This window comes from Cucurbita maxima, unplaced genomic scaffold (genome assembly GCF_002738345.1).
Source record: "Cucurbita maxima cultivar Rimu unplaced genomic scaffold, Cmax_1.0 Cma_Scf00038, whole genome shotgun sequence".
Lineage (NCBI taxonomy): Eukaryota > Viridiplantae > Streptophyta > Magnoliopsida > Cucurbitales > Cucurbitaceae > Cucurbita > Cucurbita maxima.
The window spans coordinates 581,330-600,355 of NW_019272054.1; the positions used below are offsets into that span (position 1 = coordinate 581,330).

At 36.3% G+C, this 19,026-nt stretch overlaps 4 protein-coding genes across 7 annotated transcripts in view; 3 read left to right on the forward strand and 1 right to left on the reverse strand.

Annotated features, from left to right (window-relative positions):
• Positions 1-3,810, forward strand: part of LOC111468854 (glutamate dehydrogenase-like) — a 4,724-nt gene extending 914 nt beyond the window's left edge. Inside the window, exons 3-9 of one of the 2 annotated variants that reach the window (XM_023113982.1) lie at positions 1,110-1,331; positions 1,441-1,515; positions 1,614-1,730; positions 1,847-2,097; positions 2,266-2,341; positions 2,414-2,500; positions 3,478-3,810. In XM_023113982.1, coding sequence (XP_022969750.1) covers positions 1,110-1,331; positions 1,441-1,515; positions 1,614-1,730; positions 1,847-2,097; positions 2,266-2,341; positions 2,414-2,500; positions 3,478-3,663 — 1,014 coding nt within the window. In that variant the 3' untranslated portion in view covers positions 3,664-3,810. Of the gene's footprint in view, positions 1-1,109; positions 1,332-1,440; positions 1,516-1,613; positions 1,731-1,846; positions 2,098-2,265; positions 2,342-2,413; positions 2,501-3,470 lie in introns of both variants that reach the window. The other variant, XM_023113983.1, reaches the window with a different exon arrangement.
• A 1,041-nt stretch (positions 3,811-4,851) lies between these two features.
• On the forward strand, positions 4,852-9,537 carry LOC111468853. 2 transcript variants are annotated; one of them, XM_023113981.1, is made up of 9 exons: positions 4,852-5,464; positions 6,358-6,497; positions 6,588-6,687; positions 6,822-6,920; positions 7,437-7,784; positions 8,175-8,267; positions 8,352-8,558; positions 8,948-9,241; positions 9,383-9,537. In XM_023113981.1, exons 1-8 carry the CDS (start codon positions 5,066-5,068, stop codon positions 9,209-9,211), a joined length of 1,650 nt encoding a protein of 549 aa, XP_022969749.1. In that variant the 5' UTR covers positions 4,852-5,065; the 3' UTR covers positions 9,212-9,241; positions 9,383-9,537. The 2 variants fall into 2 exon arrangements, with proteins under 2 accessions (XP_022969749.1, XP_022969748.1); XM_023113980.1 differs by having other exon boundaries at positions 8,948-9,441.
• A 933-nt stretch (positions 9,538-10,470) lies between these two features.
• Positions 10,471-12,271, forward strand: LOC111468859 (60S ribosomal protein L13-3-like). The gene is made up of 5 exons (XM_023113987.1): positions 10,471-10,533; positions 10,940-11,052; positions 11,159-11,292; positions 11,575-11,733; positions 11,821-12,271. Exons 2-5 carry the CDS (start codon positions 10,947-10,949, stop codon positions 12,040-12,042), a joined length of 621 nt encoding a protein of 206 aa, XP_022969755.1. The 5' UTR covers positions 10,471-10,533; positions 10,940-10,946; the 3' UTR covers positions 12,043-12,271.
• Positions 12,272-12,696: 425 nt separating this feature from the next.
• On the reverse strand, positions 12,697-18,576 carry LOC111469126 (SWR1 complex subunit 2). 2 transcript variants are annotated; one of them, XM_023114368.1, is made up of 12 exons: positions 18,272-18,576; positions 18,065-18,134; positions 17,641-17,712; positions 17,512-17,555; positions 17,162-17,417; positions 16,110-16,185; positions 15,870-15,989; positions 15,709-15,777; positions 14,843-14,885; positions 14,331-14,396; positions 13,321-13,507; positions 12,697-13,214 (listed from the first exon to the last, which is right to left on the reverse strand). In XM_023114368.1, the coding sequence occupies exons 1-11, from the start codon at positions 18,340-18,342 to the stop codon at positions 13,321-13,323; spliced, it is 1,074 nt and encodes a 357-aa protein (XP_022970136.1). In that variant the 5' UTR covers positions 18,343-18,576; the 3' UTR covers positions 12,697-13,214. The 2 variants fall into 2 exon arrangements, with proteins under 2 accessions (XP_022970136.1, XP_022970137.1); XM_023114369.1 differs by having other exon boundaries at positions 13,312-13,507.
• Positions 18,577-19,026: the final 450 nt, after the last annotated feature.

Genomic DNA, 19,026 nt, shown 5'->3' on the forward strand with positions numbered 1-19,026 from the left:
TTTTTTTTTTTTTTTTTTTTTTTTTTTTTTTTTTTTTTTTTTTTTTTTTTTTTTTTTTTTTTTTTTATGTTTTGATCACTATGTGCGATTGTTCTTTTCTGTTTATCTTATTTGATTTGCAAGTGAAGATGTCATTTGGTGCGTTTTGGTTTCTGAATGAGAACTTTTGACACGTTGAACACTATCAACGATTCTAATTTCTGTGGTAGCATGTGCATAGTTCACCGGTTAAGTCTTTTTTTTTTTTTTCATCGGATCAGAGGTTCATATCCCCACCACATTTGTTGGACTAAGAAAACGATACTAGTTTCTATCAGGCAACAGGTTGCTATTGTTGTTCTTTTTGTAATATCATCACTTGTAATTTTGGACATTCTAAAACACCGCTGTCTGTGTTGGATGATGAAAGTCCCACATCGGCTAATTTAGGGAATGATCATGAGTTTATAATCAAGGAATACTCTCTCCATTGGCATGAGGCCTTTGGGGAAGCCCAAAGCAAAACCATGAGAGCTTATGCTCAAAGTGGACAATATCGTACAATTGTGGAGAGTCGTGTTTGTCTAACCGTCTATTTTGGATGCACTCAATCAGTTAGGTCTGAGAGTGGTTTGAAAAGAAGATAAAATTGTTTTATGAAAAAGTTGGAAGGCAATCTTTGAAGTACGTTTGACTCGAGCACCCGATGATCCGAGTGTAAGATTATTTGTTATTAAACACCATTTACTAAAGTGGGTATAATTAAGAAACTATTGCCAAAAAGCATTTATTTTAAGAACACTCTCAAGAACATCTTTTGTGTTTATCGAGTAAGTACTGCACTTAAAAAGTTCCAAAAAGTCATCTAAATAGTAGTGAGACATGCAAGGCTTTTTATGTGCTTATATGAGAGCTCTACTCTCCAGCGCACCTTATTGCATTCAAGTACTTGCAATGAGAAGTGACAAGATACTGCTACCATACATAGTTGAATGACAAAATCTGTTACTAAAAGGTTGAGCCTTCTGATTTACAAGTAATGTTCTTGAGCTGTTACTAAGAGACTTAAGATGTTTACATATGAACATCCTCGTAATGGACTATTGAATTGCTCAATTCTGCTACTAAAGGTCAACCCTGATGAAGTAAATGCTCTGGCTCAACTAATGACATGGAAGACTGCCGTAGCAGATATTCCTTATGGAGGTGCAAAGGGTGGGATTGGATGCACTCCACGAGAGTTAAGTATGAGTGAGTTGGAACGCCTTACTCGTGTATTTACTCAGAAGATCCATGACCTTATTGGCATACATACGGACATTCCGGCACCAGATATGGGCACAAATGCACAGGTTTAGTTCAGATAGTTTACAGGTTCAATAGTATCCTTCGGCAGGATGATTGATTATGCTTAGAATTTCCTGCTGCTGCTATGAATTTGAAGCCAAATGATTTGTGCAGACAATGGCCTGGATTTTGGACGAGTACTCTAAGTTTCATGGTCACTCGCCTGCTGTTGTGACGGGGAAGCCCTTAGTAAGTGATTAAGACTTGAAGATTCAAGAAACTGCTCTGTGTTTGACGAATATTACTGAATTGATTTGACCCCTCTCTCATACATTTTTCAATTATAGGACCTTGGTGGTTCCCTTGGTAGAGAGGCTGCAACAGGGCGTGGTGTTGTTTTTGCTACCGAAGCTTTACTTGCTGAGCATGGAAAGAAAATCAAAGATTTAACATTTGTTATTCAGGTATATTAGAATTCAAATGTGCAAACTTAATGGTCTTGTTGACAATGTTTTGTGTTCTCTTTTGAAACTATTCAACATTTCAATTGAAGAAACCTCTATGAACTGCAAATTAATAGGGATTTGGTAACGTGGGATCTTGGGTTGCAAGACTCATCCATGAAAAAGGAGGAAAGGTTGTTGCAGTGAGTGATATCACCGGCGCTGTAAAGAATCCAAATGGGATCAATGTATTCGACCTGCTTGAACACAGAGAAAAGACCAATAGTCTCGTAAATTTCCAAGGTGCAGATGGCTTGGATCCGAATGAACTTCTAGTTCATGAATGTGATGTTCTTATCCCATGTGCTTTAGGTGGAGTTTTGAACAGGTCTACCATCTTTTTCATCCACAAATCCTCCTCTGCTGTCAAATACTTTTGAAACTCTTGAATACTTTGAAGATATGTATATGCATTTATGTATGGTTTGCATTGTATATTTGAGGTTAACTTCTGCAACTCAATGTGTCTAGCTAATTCCATTTTTTCCAACTGAAGGGAAAATGCTGGTGGTGTGAGAGCAAAGTTTATAGTAGAGGCAGCTAACCACCCTACTGATCCAGAAGCAGATGAGGTAATGTTTCTAATTAATCTTGGATTCATGCGTATGCTTAAATTTGTGATAGTTATGATTCCATTGCTACAGATCCTATCTAAGAAAGGAGTCATAATACTCCCTGACATCTGTGCAAATGCTGGTGGAGTCACCGTAAGCTATTTTGAGTGGGTTCAGGTAACAAGCACACTCAACATGAAAACTTTTGCGCTTAATGTAGGCTTAAATTCTACTATTTTTGTGAGATCTCACATCGGTTGGAAGGAAACGAAACATTCCTCATAAGGGTGTGAAAACCTCTCTCTAGTAGATACATTTTAAAACCGTGAGGCTGATGTGATATGCAACGGGTTAAAGCGTACAATATCTGCTAAAGGTGAACTTGAACTTCTTACAAATTGTATAAGAGTCAGTCACTAGGTGGTGTGCCAACAAGGACGTTGTGTCTCTCAAAGGAGGATGGATTGTGAAATCCCACATTAATTGGAGAGAGGAATGAAACATTCCTTATAAAGGTGTGGAAACGTCTCCCTATAACGAGTTAAAACGGACATTTGTTAGTAGCGGGGTTAGGTTGTTACAATTTTAGTCTCCAAACATAATTTCGAAGTTTTCAATATATTAATCTAGTAAGTTTTAAATGTATAATATTCTCCGAATAATATTTGAAAGAGTAGAATAAGATTTAAAATATTGGATATGTAGGTTAACATGAAAACTATGATGTTGTGATTTCAACCTCGTACAAAGTTTTTGATGTATCATTGTAACAATTAGTTAGTTCTTTTTTATAACGCGTCTCGGAATAATCTAGTGTTGAGGATTATTAGGAGTGAGTCCTACCTTAGTTCATTTAATGGAAGAAGATCATGAGTTTATAAGTGAGAAATACAATCTCCATTGGTACGAGACCTTTTGGGAAATCCCAAAGCAAAACCATGAGAGCTTATGCTCAAAGTGGACAATATCATACCATTATGGAGAGACGTGATTCCTAACATGTAGCATTAGAAAAACATGCAAATCTAGACAACAATTCACATTACGTTCCAACCAATTTGCTTCATTTCTTGAGAACGTTAGGGAGTAAAACAAGAACAACAAAAAAGTGAACTAAGTGGTAGCTAAGAGGTGCGATTCTGGTAAGTTTGCAGAATATTCAGGGGTTCATGTGGGATGAAGAGAAGGTGAACAAGGAGCTTCAAAGGTACATGACAAGAGCTTTTTATAATATCAAGAGCATGTGCAAATCACATGACTGCAACCTTCGTATGGGTGCTTTCACTTTGGCTGTCAACCGTGTGGCTCGTGCTACCCTCTTGAGGGGTTGGGAGGCCTAGACATATAGATGAATTACTATTTTCTATGGTTTTACTTTCACTTCCTCTCTTTTTTCACTGTTCTTTGAAGTGCTTAGATTACAAGCACTTGCATGATGAAATTTACTGTCGAATAAAAATTATTAACCTTATTGCCAAGATTTAGTAGTTTCTCCTCCTTGTTAATATTTTTCTTATTCGTGCAAAGAAGTATCAACACACAGTAGTTGACCTGTTAACTACTATCAAAGTCTGACAAAATTGTCAGGGTCCTTATTGTCTTCAACATCACTGCATGGATTTTACCTAGATTTGTTGTCACTCGTAATGACTCCAAATGCAAAGAGAGAATACGAGTGTCACTTGTTTTCGTGTGGATCCTACTTTTGAGAGATTTGGTCATGGTTTTCATGTGACCATCGTTGATATGAAAAAGGTTTAGATTTTTTAGATGTGTGGAAAATTAATACACCTTTTCATGATCAAGCCCACTGTTGGAGATATTGTCCGTTTTGACCCGTTACTTATTGCCATCAACGACCCGTTACTTAGTCATCAATTTCATGGTCTTTACACACCCTTATAAGAAATGATTTCACAATCCACTGTGTTGGAGACCCAACGTTTGATTCGTTGCTTATTGTCAATCTCATGTTAGGTTTCCACGTCCTTACAATAAATGTTGGGGACCCAATGTACTCACTAGTTATCGTCAGTATCTAGCTCTCTGATACAACAGAAACAGTTTGTAATAAACCAAACCCACCGCCAATCGATATTGGTCATTTTGACCTGTTTTGTAACGCCGTCAGTCTCACAATTTTAAAACGTATCACAATTAGCCCATGGTGCTTGACTCTAATACCGTTTGTAACAACTCAAACCCACCGTTAACAGATATTGTTTATTTTGACCCATATCACCGTCAGTCTCACGATTTCAAAACGCATCACCGTCAGTCTCACGATTTCAAAACGCATCACCGTCAGCCTCACGATTTCAATACGCATCACCGTCAATCTCACAATTTTAAAACATCTCTGTTACAATGATATTTCTACACTCAGGAAGGGTTGTTCTCCTCTCAAATTTAGGACAACAAATTAATCCGTTACTAAATTAATGTTTTGAGTTCAGCCATCGTTTTCTTTTGTAACGTGCCTTGTATGAAGTGGGTAATAAGATACTATAGAGAGCCCCCCCGTCTAAGCCTTCTCTCCTGCCTTTTCCCCCCCTAACTGTCAAACGGATCCCTCTTCCTCGTCTTCCTCAACCACCAATGGCTTAGTTTCCGCCATTTCCACCATTTCCACCGTTCTCTTTCTCATCTTCATTCGCATCCCTCTCCTCCATCTCCGATCTCTCGTAATCCCTCATTCTCTCTTCCTCAGATGCCCCCATTTCCCTTTCTCCACATCGCAAAATGTCATCCTCTTCTTCTTATTCTTCCTCTTCCTCTTCCTCTTTCCCCCCTTTTTCCTCTCCCTCATCGCCGTCTCTTAACAGGAGCACCAGCAGCATCCAGAATTCGGAGGCCGAGAACCGTCTCCGTGAGGCGGAGGACCAGCTCCGGGAAGCTATTGAGGAGCTTCAACGGCGGCAGCGGAAAGTAGCGGCATGTGGATCTCATCATCACCAGACCCGGGAGCAGCCCCCGCCTTGTGAACATGCTGCTTACGAGTCCTCTTGTGTGGCTAATGCCATTGGTAACCTCTGTCAGACCTTCCTTCTCTCTTATGGTGTTAGAGTTGGCATTGGTATACTTCTCCGTGCTTTCAAGCTCGCGCGGAGGCAGTCCTATTCCTCTATTCTTGATCTCAAGGTTCGTTTTGTTTGATGTCATTCGTATTTTTAAATTGTTGATTCCGGTATTCCTTATTGTTTTGTGAGATCGCCGATTGAAGTTTTGAATCAGGATTGGAAAATATTGTTGGATTCACGGCACCATACAGTTTTCTCCCTTTATTATTGTTTTCATGATCAATATAGTTGATTCTTATGGCTGCCATGTGACTGTTTGTTTAGGTTAATGCATTTGATGGAGATTATTATAGTTATTTCTCGTTGAATTGCATTCTTCACCATATTTATTGGGAATGAGTTTTTATTGGAGGTGAGTGAAAACGAAATGGGATGAATTTTTCAGGGATTAAAAGAATATTTCCAATAGGAACAATCAAGATTGAAGTAAAGAGGGTTGTCATTTGTTTACCTACATTTTTTTCCATATTAGGATTTAACTTTTTTTTCCCCACAAGTGATTTATGTCAGACTGCGTAGTTATATGTTTGTATTGGTTCATTTTTTTCAAATGGGAAAATTATGCTTTTTTGATAGATAAGTACAACAAGATAGAAGTGGTGATGGAAGTTAAAAGAAAGGTAGCGCTTTCATACTAGAGGGCCAAAACTTGGAAGGTTAATCTTTATGTGTAAAGACCTAGATCCACCATTAGCAGATATTATCCTCTTTGGGCTTTTCCTTTCGGGCTTCCCCTCAAGGCTTTAAAACGCGTCTTCTAGGGGAAGATTTACACATCTTTATAAATAGTGGTTTGTTCTCCTCCCCAACCAATGTTGGACATCATATAATGTGTTTAACTTTCTGCTGCCTCTCACATCTATTTAATAATTTAGTTCTTCGAGGATATATTGTTCTCTCCATTTTTTTTTCATGTACTTGATTAGATTTTTCCTCCCGAACACTTTTTTGTAGCAACTTGTCTCAGAGAAAGACTTGATAGTGAGAGAAGAGGCATGTCGTGTTGGTTTGCTCTTTGGTGGTTTTACTGGGTCTTATCATGCCCTTAGATGCTTGCTAAGAAAGTGTAGAAAGAAAGACACATCGTTAAATGTGTAAGTCTCCAATCCATTGTAGCATCAACTTTCACGTCTTCATGATTCTGTTTGTGTTTCATTTTCTTCTTTTTAATGGATGATGAGCAGAATTTTAGCAGGTTCAGTGGCTGGTCTGTCTGTTTTAGCATTAGATGGCTCAAATCGGAGGCGTACTCTTGCTTTATATCTTATGGCTAGACTTGCTCAGGTACAAAGCACACAAGTTTGCCGTTGAGATGTAGTTTTCTTTCTCCCGTTTCTTTGGCTCCCTATCTTTATATTTATAATTCTATCTGACTCTTTTTACTTCTTCATTTGCTTCATTTTTCTTCATAAAATTAGTGTGCCTATAATTCTGCAAAATCCAAGAACAAATTCCACTTCTGGGGAAGTCACTGGAGACATGGTGATTCTCTTCTTTTTGCCATGGCATGTGCACAGGTAGTTTAAAGCTGTATGGGTTCTCTACTTTCTATTTTTTGTGGAGCATTTGATTGGGGAGGAATAAAAAGTTTTTTTATTTTATTATTATTATTTTTTTCATGTGATTGTACTAGTGCAGATGTTTCCACTTAGGTTTTTGGCTTTTACATATTTGTATTACTATACTCCCGTTTGAATTATCAACATTTGGGCCTCTTTTAATTCTACTTCCTTTGTAGGCCCTTGTTGATGCTGGTCTATTTTTGTGTAACCTCTGTGTTTCCCATTTTCTCAATAAAAGATCTCTTTTATATCAACCAAATATCTATCTATCTATCTATATAGTATATGTATATCTCCTAGTCCCTCCAACACTACTGGTGCTGTTTTTGTAAGCTTCTATGGTTGATTTGCGGGAATTTCTATTTCTTGATTAAAAGAACTATGGGATTCATCTCTGCCCTTATGGTGTTTCTGGCATAGAATTTATATAATTGTGATAACCTCATACTCGTGATTAACTATTTGTTACAGGTTATGTATTCCTTTGTAATGCGTCCGGAGAGCTTGCCAAAAGCATATCGGGACTTCATTCAGAATACAGGGCCAGTAGCGGAACCAGTCTACAAGGCTGTACGAGATAGTTGTAGAGGCCATCCTGTGGATGGTGCTTCACTTTCTTCTTACTTGTCAGATAGGCAGAAATCTGGCTATGAAAATCTAGATGAATTTCCCTCCATTATTCCATGTAATATAATCCATCCGGACACGGATTCGTGCATGGCTCACAATACGCAGGCAGCATCAGCCACATTCAAGAAGACATTTCCTCTTTACTTCTCTTTGACATTTGTACCATTCGTTGTTTTGCACCTGCAGAAAGTAAGTTCTCCCTAAAATTTTCTTCTACCAGGATTGGCCCACCAAAATTGTGTTCCTTGGTTAGAGCTGCCATTGTTTAGAATTGCTAGTTTCCCTTTTTTTTCCTTCACTAGGGAACAGAGGTCTTTCCATTAAAACTATGACACGTACATGAGAAAGATGTACAAAAACCAAGGAGTTACAAAAAGGCTCTCCAATTTGTACCAAAATTGGATAAGTAGTTACAAAAGCCTCTTATTATTTGATACGTGCATAGGTATATATATATATTAAGAAAATTCTTATCTTTTACTAAAATGATTAGATAGCTGTTATCCCCTGTATTTTTTGCTGAGATTTTTTTTCCCATTAAGTTCTCGTTTCTAGTTATCATAATTCATGCTTTTGCAGTTCATGGATGCTCCCAGTCGTACCTGTTGGCTTGCAGTCAAAGGTGCAGTTCGCTCGACAAGTTTTTTGTCTGCCTTTGTTGGCATTTTTCAGGTCGATGTTTTTCTGAACTGTATTCACATTAATATCAGTTGAAGTCTGTAAGATAACGTTCTGAAGTATTTGAGATGATGCTAGGCGGTCATTTGTTTGCATAGGAAAGTTGCAACCAAAGACCACAAACTCGTATATTGGGTTGCCGGTGGAATATCTGCCCTTTCAGTTCTTTTAGAGAAGAAGGGAAGACGATCTGAACTAGCTCTCTATGTTCTTCCGCGTGCAGCTGATTCTTGGTGGTATATTTTGGTCAAACGCCACCTGGTTCCAAACATAAAAAACGCTGAGGTATGATTACTTCAAAATCAAATGCAACTGTTTGGAGTGCGCATCAGTCACTCACATCTATCTATGTTCTTATTCCCGAGAAACAACTATTTCTGTGATTCTATCTTAAGTAATCACAGCAATATACTTCCTCATATGTTATTAATGGCCTAGAATAACTGGCAATGTCATGCTTGAAATGTAATTAATTGCCAACGTATGTCGATCCTCGAGAGAGATTAGCAGCGTGTCAGCCTGGATCTAGTGAACTCGTTTCCAAAATAGTTTCTATAATTGTGTGGAGGAGTTCTACAAAATCTCTACAGTGTATTAGGATTGTAAACAACCTGATACCTATGATGTTCTGTTAAATTTCTAACAATTTTCCTTTGTTTTGGTAATATGAGCAGGTCTTCCTGTTCTCAATTTGTATGGGAGGAATCATGTATTACTTAGAATATGAGCCAGATACCATGGCTCCATTCCTCCGAGGTCTGATTCGTCGCTTCCTGGCAAGCAGAATCAGCAATTCTGGCATATCTTCCAGTCGAGATGTTTCACACTCTTATATAAACACACTCGACACCATGAAGAAACCAAATGTGGAAGATAGCGAGGAAGTCGAAGCTGCTCGGTCTCAGAAGTACAACCTTGAATCGATTCCAGGTTTATAGAATTGGAGCTACCAAATGCAAGGTCATGAGGTACACGCCTTCAACTTTCTTTTTATTCAAATTTCATTGAGTTGGTTGATTGAAGAAGTAACTATTAGCCAACAATCAATTTTCTTCATATACAAAAGAGTGACATTGAATTTTGTGCTATTTTGGTGTACTTTGTATTAGCGCTGGATGCTGTGAGATCAATAAGAGAGAAGGCAATGTTATGCACACAACATTTAACAGATGAGCCCTTTTCCATTAATTTTTTTTTTCCTTCTTCTTTATTATCATTATTATTATTTGTTTATTTTTTATTTTTAATGTGGGTTTTATAAGGATACAACTAACATATATATGTTTTTATGGTGAAATATAAGAAAATAAAAGGTTATGTAATTAAAAAAATCAGTCTATATTTAAAATATTGCATAATATAAAAAGTTAGGTATTTAAAATTTGAAAGTTCTAGTATTTAAAATATCATCCAAATAGAAATGTTTTCTTTATATGGATTTTAAATGGGTTTTTTTAGAAATTAAATCTTGAGTTAAAAAAACGAATTTACAAGGGAGATTATAAATTTATAACTTAATTACGAAATTACTCAATTAATTTTTTTTTTATAAATACCTTTCCTACGAATCCTCTCTTCATATTATAATAGACATAAAATCTTTAATATTCTATTCTCTCTACTTTTTCATGTTATCTCATTAGTTCTTTTAAAAGTAATTGGCCGAAAGACGGGTTTTCTTGAGCTTAACTTTTACATGCATAGCGAATTTTCAATTGGATTGTTGTTTCTCGAAGAGGGAAACACTAAAAACTAAAAACCAAGTTGTTACTAAATAGGATCTATGTTTTTTGCTACGCGAATAGGAAATGCGTTGCATAGTTCATGCATTGTTGGGTTATGACCTATTGAAAATCATAAAATCATGGTCGGATTAGGACCTAAATAAACCAGAACTACAAAAACTAATCGAACGTTAGTTATAACTAAGTTATATATAATGACCAAATTGGTAATTTAACCTTGATTTCAAAAAACACAATCGAAATTAGCCTAAACTTGTAAGATGATTGGATTAACCTAAATTTTCAATTAAATTAAATTAATCCTTAGATTAAGATAAAAAAAAAAACAGTGAAATTGCAAGCCGGCCCAATAAATCTGGAAATTTGTACAAGAAATAACCAACCCGGTCCAACAGAACCGGAAGGGGAATCCCTAGGGCTTTTGTCAATGGCCGCTATATATCAAATTTTAGCACAGCCAAATTGGAACGAAGGATTGGAATCGCAGAAGGGGGCGCAGAGAGGAAAAGAAAAAGGTTCATTTTCATTTCAATTTCCTCTGTGTTACGTTCATCTGCTGACTTTAATTTGATCTTCGTTTTCGGAATACTATGCAATGTTAGATTAGGGTTTTAGTTCCCTATTTAGCAGTCCTTCTCAAGCTGCTTATTAGGATCGTTGGGTTTCCTTTTATTCTCTCTGTATTTTCTTGGTGTTCTACGAATTGTGGCGACATCGTTTCCGATTGTGGTGTTTCTTCGAGGCATTTGGTTTTATTTTTGAGATCGTTTCTGGTTATTAGGGTTTTACTTCCAACTAAGTTTGATATATATGTATGTCAGTGTATTAACGAAATTTATCTGCTACCAATTTTTGTGACATACATAACATAAATGAAGATTCTTTCTTTTGTTTGGAATACTTGCTTAAATTATTGAGCAGGTAAGCCATGAAGCACAACAATGTTATCCCCAGTGGGCACTTTAGGAAGCACTGGCAAAATTATGTCAGAACTTGGTTCAACCAGCCTGCTCGCAAAACAAGGAGAAGGAATGGTGAGGCCCTGTGTTTTCTGCTAGGTCATCCATGGCTATATATTCTATTGTATTGTATTGTATTGTTCTAACAGATTTTGATTGTTCTTCTGTAAATCATCGCTAGTCCGTCAAGAGAAGGCTGTGAAGAATTTCCCTAGGCCGACTGCTGGACCACTTCGGCCTATTGTTCATGGACAGACGTTGAAGTATAACATGAAAGTGAGGGCTGGTAGAGGCTTCTCTTTGGAAGAGTTGAAGGTGGGATTATTTTTCAGATTTTGGAGTTTTTTCGATGATTTGAGCGTATTTAACTCAGTTTATTTTGGCTGTTGTTTTATATTTGGATAAATGGAATGTTTCAAAGCCATCTTCATTTTATGGTTGTGAATGTCTATGAATGTTTATCTTTTTTTGGAGTGTACTAGAGCAAGTAATATTCAAGAACACGTTTGCAAGTTTAATGATATTGTTTGGATTCTATAGAGATCATTCATTGGTTGCTACCCATCAAGATGATTGACAAATTTTTCATAAAACCAGGCAGCTGGAATTCCGAAGAAATATGCACCAACAATTGGCATTGCAGTCGATCATCGTCGCAGAAATCGTTCCTTGGAGAGTCTTCAAGCTAATGTACAGAGGTTGAAGACTTATAAGGCCAAGGTGGTCGTTTTCCCACGACGTGCCCGCAAGTTCAAGGTAGCCTCCATACTCCTACTACCGAAGCAATACAATTCATTTGTTAATGCCTCGACTCTGATTCATTTACATTATCTGTTGTTGTAGGCTGGCGACTCTACTCCTGAGGAACTAGCAACTGCCACGCAGGTCCAGGGCCCTTACATGTCTATTGGACTTGAGAAGCCATCAGTTGAGCTTGTGAAGATCACAGAAGACTTGAAGTCCTTCAAGGCTTATGACAAGCTTCGTATTGAGAGAACGAATGCGCGCCATGTCGGTGCTCGGTTGAAGAGGGCTGCCGAGGCAGAGAAGGAAGAGAAGAAGTAAATGGTTTCAAGTTTTTAACTGTGCCCATATGTTAACCGTTGAAATTAAAATCGCTATAGTGTTTGGCCTTTAAATTTAGTATCCTTTTTTCCCCTTATGTGCAAACCTGAGTTATGAGTTCAATTTTGAAATGATTAGAGATCTGTTTTTACGCAATATCAAACATAACGCAGATTTCATAGATGTTGCCTCTTCTGATTTCTTATTCATATGCATTTTTTAGATGATCTTCTCGTGGCTCATATTTTTGTTTTTAAATACCATTTTGGTTCCAAACTGTAAGCTGTTTAATTTTGGTACCTTTACTTTATTAGTGTCCATTATCAAAAACTTTAATTAGGACTCACATATTCGGACTTCTCCAGAGTCTTCGGTAGCACGACTGAGATAGTGATGGGTTCTCTGTCCCATGGGGATGGAGCAACAGAAGTTTTGAGAATTCAAGATAAGGTCATGACAAGATGAGCTATTTATCATCACGATAGATGTATGCAACTGAGGCATTCTAACAGTCCGATAGACTTGAACCTTATTTTTACATGACCCGATCAATTTGATTAGGCACTTGCCATCTATTTTCATTTGTTAATAGCTTCGTCTCATTAGCAATATTCTTTCTACACTCTGTTTCACATTTTTTCTAATGAAAGTCACTATGAAACAATTTACTCGTGATTCTTCCTAGTCTCATTTTCAAAATATATCAGAATCCATATGACAATGGCACCTTAACACGATTACAGAGAATTGGATACAAAATCTAACCACCAACGCAAATACAGTATGAAAAGAAGAGTATTTGAGAAAGTCACTCCTCAAGAATGGCTGTAGGGCACGACAATTTACCCCAAAAATACCGATTCATCAAGAACACATCTGAAAGCTCTGTCAAGAACATTTCGTCCAATAGATGGCCATGTCTGTAAGAAGAACCTGCCTTGCAATGGTAGCCGAACAAGGATCAGCTAAAGAATAGAGATGAGGTGAACTGTTGTAAGAACTGCAAACACCACAAAGTGCACGCCCAGAAAGGCCCCTAAAAACTGCAGGCATGTCTTCAGTATCGAGAAACCTATGGAGTAGGAAAATCCCAAGGTAACCAGAGCCAATGTCTTCAGTATCGAAATCAAAATACTGAATCCTCTCCCTTCCCGCCCATCCAGAACAACAAACTATGGTTATTCAAAATAATAATGATATTAGTTCATGAACATGGAATGGCGGAATAGACAATACAAAATTTAGCCATAAGAGAATTTACTATATTACCTTAACAAACTAATCGGAAAGATCAGAATCAAATGCTGGAATTTGGCGAAAACGAGAAAAGGGGCGCAAGTAGGAAATTTCATTTTTATTTTGCGGCGTTGATCTCTTCCGCCTTGCTGAAAACCCTTTACCAGAAAGAGTAGCAAATAAATATCCCATGTCCATTTCCTTGGCTCCCATACCATCATCCGCAAATCTGCACCATGTCAACAATTAGTGAGCTACTATACTGATTGAAGGAAAATGCTCAATTTGAGGTAATCAAGTAAAGCAGGAGTCTTAAAAGACCATCTACTCTACAATTCAGTGCAGATAATTGGAAGAGTTGAGCTACACTTTCATTTTTTTTCATAATATTAACCTCTGAATTGCCATGGTCACAGAGACACCTAGAAGAAACAGGTTCCCAGTTACCAAGACTCTGAACTACCATCTATTAAAAGCACAGATTCCATGCTTTATAATAACTAAAGAAGAAGATGATTGGGCCATTTTGGGTACTCAAAAGAGTACAACTTAGTGTTCCTGTCATTGAGCTAATCCCAAAATCACAAATGTCTATACTGTTTTATACTTTGGCCACTTATTACCCCTCTTGATGAGCCTGATTTAAAATTCGAGTTTTCTTCTTGTGAGAAAGAGAATTGATGTATGCTCATTAAGGGTACGGTTATAAATTACTTGTAATTATGTTTGATCTGTCAGTCAAATAGGTTTCGTTCCTGGATGTACATAAACTTGGGGAAATGCCGATACCAGCGACATCATAATGGAGCATCGGAAATTGATGGTGTAGCAGGCAAAAATGAATTAACAGTCTTTACTAAACTTTTATCATCAGTCACCCTCTATCCAACGTTTTCATGTCTCGGCAATATTGGCATATAATGTAGTGAATAATTTTTTTAAGAAGAATTAAACAGACTTAAAGAAAATGAAGTGAAGTGAGAAGTATACAAACTCAGCTATAATATAATGAAGAAATCAGAACCCAAAAATTAAGCAAAGAAGAACTGTACCGTTCACGGATTGTCTTAAAAGCTTCTTTCGTTGCATAAGGCAACCCTGTTTTTGGGTCACGATACCTGCAGCATAAAAGGCAGTAATTACAAGAGAGTAATAATTGCAGAATTGTCAAGTTCTTGATACTATACTTCAGTACAGTTCTTAGGAACAATACCCTGCAGAATTAAAAGCTTCTTAAGTAGCATAAGGTAACCCTCTTTCTGCCATGTGTTAAAGCTCCGAGGATTGCACCTCATGCACTTTACTATTAAAAGAACAATGATATAACCTTTTCTGATCTCTCCAGTTTCCATCATAGCCTAAATTTTAAGGAATTGAACCATGTTGCCTTTAGATTGCGAATAATTGAACCGGTCTAACAAAAAACGTTGTGGTATTTCATGAAGCACTTGAAGGGTTATTTTTTCAGATTAAAAGAACATCAGAACAATCATTTAAACTATCTCTCAGGCACAGGAGAACAAGAACCAAACATTAGAAGAAACTAATGGCAATGAGATCTTACCTCGCAGGCAAACCTGTAATCACACATACGGCTTTCTCTGGATCTAGAAAGAAAAAGGGAAGAAAAAGGGAAGAAAAAAGTAACCAATAATTAGAAGCATTACAGATGAAACAGATCAAGGCAAGATCAAAACCTGCATATTCTTCAAATACAAAGGAAGAGGAAAAGAACTAAAAACTTAATGGAATGAATTTGAAACCTTAAAGGCACATTCCAAGGGACAATAGCTCTCGAAGTAAATCAGATCCATTTATTTAACTTATTGTTTTTATACTTTAGTAAAGGGGAAATAACAGTTTTCTCATAAGAAGTCTTACTCTTGAAAATTTGAGAAGTTACCGAAAGAGAGGAACCAATGTTCGAGAGGGCACTTTCAATTTAGGGGGCAAGGTACTGATAAGAACAAGATCCATTTTCTTTTCCTTTTTAACAGGAAACAAATTTGGAAGAATGAAAAAGATCCTGTAAACACAAGGAAGTAGGACGCTGGCCAAATTTTGCTGAGCTAACAGTGTTTGAGGATTCATTGTAACTAAAATGTGCAATGAAGGCTATTATTTCAAGATTTGTAACAAAAGAGTTCTGAGAATTTATAGAAGCATCTCAAGACACTAGATACAAAACTTCTTGATGGTGTTCTCTTTCTAAATTATATATTTTTATTTCTCTTTGCACTGTATTTGTATGAATTAGGAAGTATTTATCTTTCATCTATTATTCCTTTTATTCTCCTTTTACCTTCCATTAGTTATGCACTTTATTTTCCTTTTGTCTCCTTTTGGTGTTTGTATATTTGAGCATTAGTCCCGGAGATTTCTTGTTCAAAAAAATATTGGGTGGATGATTATGTACAAGTAATTAATTACATGGAACTGATGTGGTTGAAAGCTCTGCCTGAAATGACGATCCTTTACTGAACTCTAGATATGAGCAACCTGCAACAAAATACACCAATATGACTTAATTCCGAACATGGATAAGTTCTTTTCTGAAAGAACACAATTTTTAGTCACACTTCAGATGGTACCATTTCTTGACAAATATTGTATCCGTGGACCATTGTACACAGCTTTCTGTACAATTGCTCTCTTTTTGACTTCTTCTTCCCTTGCCAAAACACGCTCCAAATTCCTCAAGTTCATGATTTCTTGAATATGGAAGGTTAAAATATTAATTCAAGAAAAAAAAAAGAAAAAAAGAGAAGATACATTCAAGTATCCACCCAGTGTTGCAACTTACAACAGCAAACGTTAACCATCAGTTTCACCTGTTTGAGCAGCTTCAAGAAGCATGTCTTCCTGACTCATCTTCTTCTCCTCACCTGGATTTTTCCTCTTGATTGGCTGGTGGACACGAAAGAATACAGTCTCACTCATATCCAATACTAAAAACAGTCATTTTGAGAAAATTGTTTGATGGAAACACTAGAACAAAATTGAACATTGAAGGAAAAGAAGCATGAAATGAACTTGTACGAAGAGCAGCAGTTCATTTGATATGGGAGTTAGGGCTTGCATATAGAAGATTTGGATTAGAGGAAAGCAAAGCATCCATCTTCAAGGAAAAAACTAAACATTTAGAAGACATCTAGAAGTTAGCTAGATGCTAGATTTCTCACTTCTATAAGGTGCATTCCCTTTAATAGTTATTGAAGTAAAGTTTTTATTAACAAAATTGGTGGACATCTTATCTACCATACTGATTTCTTACTCTCCTGAATACAGTGTCAGTTGTCTTATCTCTAAAAAAAAAAAAGATATTCACTTGTACGAAGAGCAGCAGTTCTTTACCTTACGACCTGAAGTCCATACATCAAAATAGTAAGACCAGTCCAGTAACTCTTTTAGGAGAATAAATTATCCAACCAAAAAAAAAAAAAAAAGTTTTCTTTTTATATACCCAAACACCATTAAAACCAAACAAACAAATGGAGAACCAAATTTTGCGTGTCATAAAATTCGAAGTTACTCCAAAACAAACTAAATAGAACTCAGAAGCTTCTGTCTTATAATTTTCGTTTTTTTTATAGTTATTTCTGCATGTTTTTTTCATTTCACCTCATCTCTGAAACACAGAATGGATCGATAGATTCAAATGAATGGTCTGACATGGCAATATAAATGACTACATAATTTATAGGATGACAAATAATTTTCAAGTAGTTGAAGGATATGTGAACCCAAATAGAAGTTTCCATATCATAATAGCATCACCATATTCAATCAAGAAACTGCCTTCAAGAAAAACCCAAACTATTCTAACAAACAACAGTTTGGTCTACATCCTACAAATGAAAAGTCTCAAGTATTCAGGACTCACCTTCATAGTGGCTTGCAAAGCTGCACGAATAGCATCCCTCTCAGCTTGCCTAACAATAACTGAAGTTCTAGTGGATTTCCTCACCGTTCTCTCAACTTCAGTATCATCTGGAGTATCATGATGTTCAGGAGGCGTAGATTGATCGGTCGATGCTTCATCTTTGGAAGATTTCTCAATTTTAGAAACAACTCTCTTTTTATTCTTGTTCTTAGAAGGGGTCTTTCCGGGAAATATTAATCTCTTTTTCGTTTGTGTTCTAGAAAGAAAATAAAAAAAAAAAACTCAATTTTAAAACAGAAGATATAAATATATCTATATCCAACATCCAAGCACTTCAGAGAAGAGCAAACCTCTCATCTGCTTCATTCTCGGCTTCTTCCTCTGGTTCAGACTCCTGTCCATAAGAAGTAGCCATGTTATGAAAAACAGTTTATGGTTGACCAGAATAAGTCGTGAAAAGGAACTGAAACAGAACTCACATCTTCATTGAAATCACTATCAAATTCATCAGCAACCTCAGGTTCTTCTTCATATTCGTCATCAACCTCATCCTGTAACGAATTTTGAAGATGGATACGTTCAGAAAGGATATTTGTTTCAGTCAAAATTCATAATTGAGTGGACACATTGCAGCAATCTAACGGAGGACATCCAGACCATGGCGTTGTAATACGGAAATCCAACTGTGTAACTACATCTAAGTGGATGTGTACAAGATCAGTTTCAGTGAAATTTTCAAATTTGAACATTAATCGCGCGTATGAGAAATGATGGAGAAACAGAAGAACACATTGCATAACTATAATCATGATTTTACTAGTAACCCCCACAAAGCAAATATACGTGATCAATCATATCATTCCTAGAGAAGAAAAAAAAAAGGTTAGATTGCTCTAAAAATACCTCTTTAAGTGCATCCTGATTCCAAAACAGCTCGTCTTCTTCAAGTTCATCATCAAGCAACTTGGTCATCCTGTAACCAATAAAAACACCCCATTCATAAATACATCAATTCGAAACATCTTGCATCAGTTCGTCGCCAATTCACAATCAAATCCATCTCCAAGGAAAATAATAATAATAATAGAAGATAGGCAAGTAGTCCGGTACCTCTTTCCTCTAGTCAACCGTGAAGAACGATCAAGAAAAACGGAAGCATCCTCTTCTTTCGAGGAATCCATGACCAAAAAAAAAAAAAAAAAACCACAAAAGTAATGCAGGAAATCGAAGTTGAAGATTTAGAGAAACCACAGCCGGGCACCAATGGCCGAAATGCGAGAGCCGATTACAATAATTCTCTGAGCTCCGGAACTCGAATCGTATAAAGATTATAACTTCAATCGATGTGTTTGAACAGTAAACGTAACAAAGAAGGGCGGGAAATTTTGCTCGATCGGATTCCAGACCTCCAGTTTCCTTCTAGGTCTTTCCACAAATGACTTGGATATATATATATATATATATATATATACACTCACTTTGGCGCATATGCACGTGTCATCAGAGAAGTTTATCCACTCTTTAATAAGTCTAAATTTTAAAAGTATGGTATTGAAATTTCAATTTTATATTTAATACGTCATTTATATGAACATTTTCTAAAATTTACGTATTCCATAAATACAAAATAAAAAAATAAAATAAAATAAGTTTATAAATTATATTTTAATATATAAATTTATTTATTTTCTATCCATATTTTCAAAACCAAACAAAATTTAAACATTTATGTTTCTTGTTTTTTTAAAATAAATAAAATAAAAATATAAAAGACAACACTATTTACTAAAATGTTCGAGATTCGAATATGGTTTAATCAAATTTGAATTATTTAAAATATGAAAAAAAAAAACCATAATTCTAAA